This window comes from Phalangium opilio, unplaced genomic scaffold, assembly GCF_054372755.1.
Source record: "Phalangium opilio isolate 3A_F unplaced genomic scaffold, DU_Popi_V2 ptg000021l_1, whole genome shotgun sequence".
Classification (NCBI taxonomy): Eukaryota; Metazoa; Arthropoda; class Arachnida; order Opiliones; family Phalangiidae; genus Phalangium; species Phalangium opilio.
Genome location: NW_028324153.1, coordinates 3,008,919 through 3,018,138, shown reverse-complemented (window position 1 = coordinate 3,018,138; position 9,220 = coordinate 3,008,919). Strand labels below are relative to the sequence as shown.

Below are 9,220 nucleotides of genomic sequence, written 5' to 3'. Positions count from 1 at the left end.
TCATGTTTTGTATTGTTATTATCTGGGTGTATCTTTAGGATATTGTGTACATTTAGGGTATGATTTATTGGTAATTCTATAGGTTCAGTAGACCCTTTCTAAACGCACCCCTCCCGTAATGTTATTATTATTAAGGTATCTCCATGTATGATTATGCTATATTAAAGAACTAGATTTAAGTGATATAGGGTTTGCATTGCAAAAGATACCAATTAAGCTACGACGAAGGTCTAGGTGTACTCATGTTTTGTATTGTTATTATTAGGTGTATCTTTAGGATATTACGTTCATTTAGGGCATGATTTATATATGTTCAGTAGGCCCTTTCTACACCCGCCCTTCTAGTAGTGTTGTTCTTTGTACGATTTTGAGATCTCTCCATGTAGGCTTATGTTATACTAAAGAACCGGTTTTAAATGAGATATGGTTTACATTGAAAAAGGGTACAAATTACGCGCGGATCTAAGTGTTCTCCTGTTTTGTGTATTGGTTATCAAGTTACTATGTTAAAACAATAGTACACTTTAGTATCATAAAGGGAAATTACGGCAGTTTTTGCACAGTTGGATAGTTGATTAGAAGTTAAAATGAAGCAGTACTGCTAAAAAACTCAGAACATAAGGATTACATTAGTTTTAATACGAATTTGGAGAATAAGTACAATTACTTGAGTTAAAATGCGAAATATTACTAAAAAAAACATCAGAAAATACGGGTTACATAGAATACATGGTAAATAAGCACAATACTAGTTATTAAATTAAAAATCCTCATAGGATTGACTGAAAAATATATATTTTCCTACGCGTTAAAATATTTATACACGTAATCATTGCTAAAAAAAAACATCATTAGAAAATACGAATTACAATGGTTTTGATATCAAACAAATTCACTAAAATGCAAAATTAATACTTCTTCAAAAAAAAATGGTAGTACAAGATTATTAAGCACATAAACATTTACCATCATAGAAAATAGAACAATATTACTATGCGCGAGATTATTAAGTACCTTCATAGAAAATATAGCAATACTACTTTTTAATATGATTTAAAGTCTACAATGGTTATTACACGATTTTAGAACAAATATTAGGCTAATTATTAAACTAAAATGTTCACAGGATTGACGAAAAAATATATTTTTTCTGACGCGTTATACACGCTAAAAACGTTACTATAATTATCATCAAAAAACAAAAATTACACTTATACAAATTCAATACTAATTTTTAAACTAAAGTGTTAATATATACTAATTAAAAAAAAGCTTACTAAATGCAAAAAATATTACCAAAAAAAGCTCCGTATTCGTTAAAATATTGTTACATGTTGCTAGTTGAAATACGTTAATATTACTATAAATAATGCTTGAGATACTAATTAAAATACTGATACTGGGTATCTAAAATAAATACGAGTAACTTATGTGGAAAATGTCAAGGATTCTAGTTAATATAACCGTATGGGGTAGTTTTATAGTCAGATATCATTCTAACTTTATCCACTACGACCTGATATGTTTTGGTCTGGTTGATCGTGATCAGAGTGTGATCTTGTAGACGTCTGATTTGAGGGCCAATAGGGACTTGAACCGAGTTCTGTATAGGTTCACCTTCATTGTTTACGCCTAGTAGGTTCTTCATTGTTTCAAAATTTATATATTTTTCAGTAGAGGCATTTAAATAAAATCCTTTAACTTTGATAATGTTAGTTTTAGTGCCTGTTTTAGGGTCGAGAATGTCCATAGAATAGTTCTTTGGTCCAGCACTCCCCCATTCACAAATATAGGCATCTGGTCCATAGGATTCTAATTCATTTTTGAGCTCCCCTAAATAATCGCCTGTGGGTAGCAAATGAGCGCCGTCTGGCGAAAGGTACACTAAACTATCCGTGTCATAATAAAAACAAAGGTCACCGACCTTTTCAAGATGTTTTAGTAAATGTAATCGCGCCATAGCTGTTGTGTAACAAGCGATAACTACGTTTGTGTGTTTGTGCACAATCTCGTTTTCTAGAATGTGTTCGTACTTTACTAGTATGGTGTTTTCGTTGATTGTTAGTAAACTTTTAACCTCCAAGTCGGGATTTAATATTAATCCATACAATTTGTTGACATCTTTGATTATTTCGGTAGAGGTGTGCCTTGTTTTCTGGCCAAATTTGCCCCAAAAAGAGTTGAGCATAAGTTTGCTAAGACATCTGAAACCTTCATTTTTCTCTACTTTAGTGATATCCAGTTCTACACCCTCTTCGTCTTTGAAACTTTTGACATAGTTCTCCTTATCTTCTTGAGTCTGGCAATCTGCTGGAAAGCCGCTAGCTAGGGTTTTATACTCTAAAAAGGTATTAACATAATCTTTAAACAGTCCTCCCTGTTTTGTTTTGGGGTCGTATTGCGTCACTTTGTATGACCAAGCCTCGTACATTCGTGTGATTGTGTAACCATTCTCTACTGCATGACGTAACTCGTCGACTACCCATGTACCTCTCAATTCTCTTTTTTCAGGAGTATGTTCACAATCACCTTGAAACTGGGTTTTACAACAGGTGTAGCATAATGGAAATGTTAATTTTCCATTAATACGAGCGGGCAGAACGGGATGAACTAGGTTTTGGGCCGGTAATACGTCGCATTTTAGAAGACCATCGAACGAAAATATGTCTGGAAAGTTGTCTAATATGATTTCAGGATGTCCTATAGGTATCTTGGAGGTTTTGTTAATGAAAGGGTATAAACTTGTGAAATCAACGTAATGAATTCGCTCTGATCCTGTTGTTTTATGATATAGTTTTGTTGCGCAACATCTTCCACCGAAGAATGCATCACGGGGGTCTAATCTTTTTACTATTTTAGGCTTAATATCATTACATTTTAAAAACTCTATTATTTCTGGTTTATTTACTTTTTCCTTCTGCCATTCACACTCCCATTTGACATTTACTTTATAGTTGAGTGATTCTAGCTTGGTCAACACGTTCATGCTACTAATATATCTAGAATTCAAAGTTTGCGCAGGGTCTCCGTGCAAAGCCTTGTTTCTGTTTAAGGGAAAGTGTATTTTACACCCATGATAGAAACACCCCCAATACTCGAATATTTCCTTGTTGATTTCACAAAATCCGTCTACTCTAAGTTTTTGGATTCTGGTTTCTTTCCCTCTAAAGGAGGATTCGATAGATATATTTCGTTTGTGCGCGGTCCACTCAAGCCACTCTATAGCCCCTATTGACTGATTTTCACTAAGTCTATAATAATTTGCCGGTATGATACCTATAGTATCAGGTTTAAGATAATTTCGCCGAAATACATAAGAGCAAACGCCAGGAAGAGTAATTGCGCCACAATTAAATGGATCAACGTCTGTTGCTTTTAGCAGTAGTGTACGAAACGTTATACATCCTAGGAATAGTAAAATTGTGTCGTTCTCACAATAATAATTGAGTTCCTTCACAAAGTCGAAACCTTTACCTTTACTATCTTCAGAGCTATGCCATTTTAAGAAGGCATCTAAATTTTTCCTTGTAAAATATTGACAACCATAAGCTTCGATAGGGGGCAGATTAGTTTCTATAGCATAGTTGGTTTCATTCTGTCTATTTACATCAAAATTATGCTCTATTACATTGAATAAAAAATGTGAAAAATACCCTTTGGCTGCGTCGGGTATACCGAAAGTAGCGGGAAACTTTGCTAAAGCGACAGGAATGAAATTATAAGAATCCAGAAATAGCAAGTTAAACAATTTCATTTCTAAAATTCGAGTTCCGTTAATTTTCAAAGATGGAACGAATTTTTCATCTCTATTAATGATTTCCCGAATTAGTAATTGATTATCATAATTACTACCAAAATGTGACAGTATGACGACGTTCTTAACGGCATGCAATTTCATTAAATAATCTAAAAATAAAGCTATTGGATTTCCGCCTGAAAATTGTTGTTTACGCTTACCAAACTGACTACACATAATACAGTTAAAATTTAGGGACGTTTCATCTATACAATGCTCACAGACGGTTATACTGACTAACAGGATAGCCTGGTGTTCGTAAGCACCCGACTTTTCCTGACACACCTTAGTTTGTATACATTCTACGTCAAAGAAAATGTACATGAGGTTAGGCTGATTAGGTCTAAGTTTCTTAACGGAGGGAACTTTCAGCGGTTTGTCTGTGATAACCTGGATATAACACACGTGTTTGCTCGGCTGATATTTCTTACAGACCTGACAATAAATCTCATCACACTTATGCATTTCGGTTCTTCGAGAAAAATCAATAATATTTAAACAGTCTTTACAGTGAAAAAGACGTTCACATAGCGGTTTTTTACTGCTGGAAGATGCTAAGTGGCTTTGATAGCAGTCATCGCCTAAGAATTTTCGTAAACAAAACCCACAAGCTATCTTGGGACCTTGGCATATAGTGGGTCTCATGCAACTAAAACAAAAGTCATTACATTTATGCGATTGTATTCGCCAATAGGGTACGAGACATTTTTCACAGAATCGGTCGTGGTTGAAGAGGGGTTTTAAATTTGTAATAACGTTATAATGGTTATTTTCATTCAATAAAAAGAGGCGGGGCCTAGTATCATAGGGATCGTTTTCGCCTAAAATCAAAACAGGGACGCTATTTTCGAATTTGTACACGAAAATCGAATATTGATTTAAATAAATTTTGAACTTTTGAAAAGACTCAGCCGTCCCACACTCACTAACCCTTACTCCTGCCTTAAGACATAGTTCTAAAGCCTCATTTCTTTGTAGTGTGCCCTTTGGATCTATTTTAGATATAGTTGCATATCGCGTTTTTAGCGTCTTGTCACCCGATGTACCGTCGGCGTAAGCTCGATGCGATATAGCAACGCAAATGCATCTGGCTAAACACAGGTTATCTGAATTGACTATACGTACAATACCTCGCCTATCTTTACAGAATAGATTAAAAGGTTTAATCCCTCGGGCTACAGAACGCCCTTGGCCCTCAGGCATTCGTACAATGCTAAATATAATTTTAACAGGACCTAGGAAAAATGATTCCATTTCGTCATCATAAAGCATAACACTAAGCTGGTCAAAAAGAATATTAGGGTCGACTTGATCTGCTCTTCTAAAGGATAATTCTAGTTCGGATCTGCAAATATTTGCGGCACTCTTTAAGGTAATTTGGATGTAATCTGTAGGCCTGTACTTACTAAGGACGCATTTCGTTACGGTACATACACTAGCGACGGGATCCTCAGTAACTCTAAGAACTACCTCTCGACCATACATGTTAAAATATTCGTAAAATCTCTCACTTTGACCTAGTATCTCGCAAGAAGGTACGTTTTCAATAGGTGTGGACGGGTCCGTTTCTCCTCCTCCCCATTGTACATCAATTTCACCGTCAAAAATAGTCTCTTCAGATCCGTGCTCCCTCGGTAAGGTTTCGTTCAATAGTGTCTTCTCTGCGGGTGGTCCTTGATCTTTTCCGTCTAAAAATGCGGCTATCTCTTTGTCATATTGTGAGTTGTTGAAGTCGACGATTTGAGCATCCTCTTCCCGTATACCACGCTCAATTTCTTCAAATCGTTTCGCTAGGCGATCTACGTATTCCGTTCTTAAGGGACTAGGAATTAGATTCCTTAGGTTTTCCAATTCTTCTAGGGTATTACAGTCCTCTGGTACTCGTGCAACTGTTTTCATATAATCGAGTAAGTCGAGGCAAGCTCGAATAGCATTTAAGCCACCTTGTACTACGATTGGCGGTAGAGTCTGAGGTCCGTACAACGGATCTATTCGCAGATAGGCGCACAGGAAGAAATAAAACTCGTATATTGACCGTAACGACCAAGGTCTATTTATAGTCAGTTCGTTCAAAGTTGTACGGAGAGTTTCAGGATCCATGTTTATCTTTCGATGTTTGAAGATCGACTGTGTATTTTGATCATTTCCTAAGCCGCTTTTATACTAAATTTCTTGATAGACACGCCCACATTCCTCAATAATTTAACAATAGCCTGATTTATTGCCTCCTCAGTCACCAAATGTTTTCTCACAATGCATTTCTGACACACGCCTGTTAATAGTTTAGATCAAAAGAACGTTGGATTTGCTTTATGTCAAAAAAATTGTCAACAAAAGAGTGGCCTATAAATAGAATTTTGTTATAAACACCGCAAATAAGGGACAATTTTATTGGGGTAATAAATGAAAAACATGGTGTGTAAAAAGTTTCTAGAGATTCTCGATTGTGACAATATCCTTAGATATCTTAAAGTCTGTTAAAAGTATCTTTTGTTCCTAATTTCTCTAACAGGTCATAAAAACCATTGTACATTTTTCAAAAAAATGCTACCTTAAACTAACGAAATTTCTTAATAGACACGCCCATATTCCTCAATCGTTTAACAATAGCCTGATTTATTACCTGATCCTATCAGTCACCAGATGTTTTCACACAATGCATTTCGGACCCATGCCTGTTAATAGTTTACCCACTTTATAACTAAATAACGATGGATTTTTTATGTCAAAAAAATTGTCAACAAAAGAGTGGCCTATAAATAGAATTTTGGTATAAAATAGGTAAACTATTAAAAAACAGGGTGCGTAAAGCGTTTCTAGAGATTCTCAATTGTCAAAATATCCTTTGATATCTTCACATTGTACACTTTTCAAAATGTTACTTTCAACTCTACCTTAAGCTAACCTATGACCAGATAGTTTCTCACGGTCATGAATATGATTGTGTAGGCGAGAAGTAGGCCTACGTAAAGCAATGAATCACAAAATAAATTCCAATGATAACAAATGCTTCGACCACCCACCCAAGACCTTGCCTGAACGTAATAGGTAATAAAATATTTTTAATCAACCCGACAGCAACTAGGCATTTAAATATAACATAATTAACTCCTTAAGAGGGCAAATTTCGAAACTTTTAAAGAAGAGACAGTGCCAACTGAGCTAGTATTCGTTATGCAAAGGTTTATCAACGGAATGAAATTCTCAAAACAAGTCGATTAGCTAACATTATGCGTCTTTCGTAGGATTAGAACAAAAGACCTTTCTCCACCGATGTGTATATACTGCATAACAAAAGGCGTAAATGTGTATAATAATTGAGATTGATTGGGATGATTTCAGAGTACAAAGATAATTTTAGCTACTGGCTAGTGTAGTGATAGACTGTAGTACCTTTAAAAGGGACACAATTGATTGTGAAAGGTTTGTAAATAAAGAAAGCTAAACCCAGAGCAATTTGGTCCTATATGGACAAAGAATTCTAGTGCTCCAAAATGAAAATAAGGATCTGTCTGAAAAGGGATTAAGACTTTGAAGCACCGAATTTTAAAAATATTAGCGCATATTAACTCGTATCATGTGGACGTATAGTTTATCATTCTGTAATAAAAACAGCACAGAACAACGTTTCTTCTTCTAACGTTTATTTGTAATCCCTAATTGAATACACCTGTTAATCCCACTAAAAAGAATAAAGACTTTGTGAGAAACAAAAGGATTTGAGCACGATTTTTCTGCAAAATCAATCTTAATCTCATGAAAGTTCTGTATAGGCGTAAATATCTAACCCCCAACTATTTAATATCGGCTTAAGAGACTTCATCGAGCGGGAAAATCACAATATATTGTATGGTTTGCGATAAAAGGTTAAAAAACGTACTGTTTTTTAACAAATATTTTGATTAATCCTAGATTGATACAGCGTTTACTTGTAAACACTGAAAGTTTTTGATTTAGCTGCCAGATTGAAGGTAAAATGGCGGATATTTAGGATAGCTTTGTTACATTATTTGCTACGTTAAAGATGATCAAAGAGCGTTATTTCCTTTAAAAAAAGAACGAAATTAGTCTCCTAGTCTATAGTTCTGGAAAAATACTCATATATTTTCCTGGTTTCGGTTAGTGCACCAAAATTATCTTAAACACGTAGAGACTTGTCAGGATAATGGCTGCGGGGCAAACCCGTCGAATCAAATGTTTCGTGTTAGGAAGAGTCACCAACTAACAAAGCAATAAATCACAAAATAAATTCCATTCATAACAATACAAATGGTTCGGCCATGCCCCTAAACCCATTAAGACACGTCTTTATAGTAAAAATAAAAAAGGATGGGGATAAATCCTTTTGTTATGGATCAAGTTCAACCTCTTCCCCCTAACCCTCATAAAACCAGGTGGGTGGTTCAATTAAAGAAAGGACAATAAATTCCAATGTATCTAAAAAAATCTATGATCATCAGACAACAATCGAGGGAAGCACCACCCTAAAGTCTGAACATCTCAAGAATAAGCGACCCTAACACTAGTGTTATCATATTCAATATTAAATATAGTCAATGCAGGCGTCAAATTTTGCAATTATAGCTGTAAAAACCAGTATTTTTCATGATATTCAAATGCATTATTAAGGAACATTTTTAATGACGTAACAGAATGTTTAAACTTAACCATTTCGTAAGATTTATCTCTTTTGTTAGTTCATTTGTACGTTTCTGTTTGTAATATTCCCCGTTTGTATATACTCTCGTATTGTATCTAGACTCTTGTGCCATGGAGGGGGGTCGTACCCAAGTCCTGGCGGCTTCACGACCCTTTCCCTCGAGCCTTATTAAATAAATAAATAAATTGCAACGATAAGAGTAAAGCTAGTTTTGAGGTATAGAAAATTAAATCCCTTAAGTCTGCAACACCATCTAGTTACGTATTGAAATTAATGATTCTGAAATAAATGAAAATATGCTTTTCATCGAATCATTTTGATAAATATTGCGAAAATCATCGCAACGTTTTTAGTCATATGAACTGTTTTTCAAATGACTCGTTTCGTCATTTTAAGGCAACTAAAGAAACAAAGTGAGTTGGATTAACTGAAGTCAGTACTTTTTTAAATTTTCTATGCAATTCTTTGGGGAATTTAGGAAACCCAAATAAGCATTTTTATATGTTAGAAAAATGTTGTGTACAATATTTCCTTCTATTACTAGAAATCCACGATTCATGCACTGACATTAGCTAAATGACACTCTGTGTTGTACTTTGACCTTTTCGCTGGTCGTATATTCTGTTTTAGTATATAGGGATGTATGTCTTTTCTAAAGGTGTTAGCTAGAATCTGTGTTTTTCCCTAGAACAGTGTAAATAGCAGTGAAATTCTAGTGTGAAACTATGTAAATGGTTCGGCATTGTAAACATATACTTATTTTT

The 9,220-nt window shown here is 34.8% G+C and overlaps 1 protein-coding gene across 1 annotated transcript; it reads right to left on the bottom strand.

Moving 5' to 3' along the window:
- Positions 1 to 1,090: 1,090 nt before the first annotated feature.
- Positions 1,091 to 5,896, bottom strand: LOC149696624 (uncharacterized). Its single transcript, XM_089867375.1, has 3 exons — positions 5,308 to 5,896; positions 3,654 to 3,696; positions 1,091 to 3,599 (listed from the first exon to the last, which is right to left on the bottom strand). Exons 1-3 carry the CDS (start codon positions 5,894 to 5,896, stop codon positions 1,451 to 1,453), a joined length of 2,781 nt encoding a protein of 926 aa, XP_089723501.1. The 3' UTR covers positions 1,091 to 1,450.
- Between the last annotated feature and the right edge of the window lie 3,324 nt (positions 5,897 to 9,220).

Coding starts and splice junctions, on each gene's coding strand:
- LOC149696624 (XM_089867375.1), bottom strand. CDS start 5,896: ATGGATCCTGAAACTCTCCGTACAACTTTGAACGAACTGACTATAAAT. Junction 3,697..5,307: donor TTGCGAGATACTAGGTCAAA/GTGAGAGATTTT, acceptor CTGTCGCTTTAG/CAAAGTTTCCCGCTACTTTC. Junction 3,600..3,653: donor ATACCCGACGCAGCCAAAGG/GTATTTTTCACA, acceptor TGATGTAAATAG/ACAGAATGAAACCAACTATG.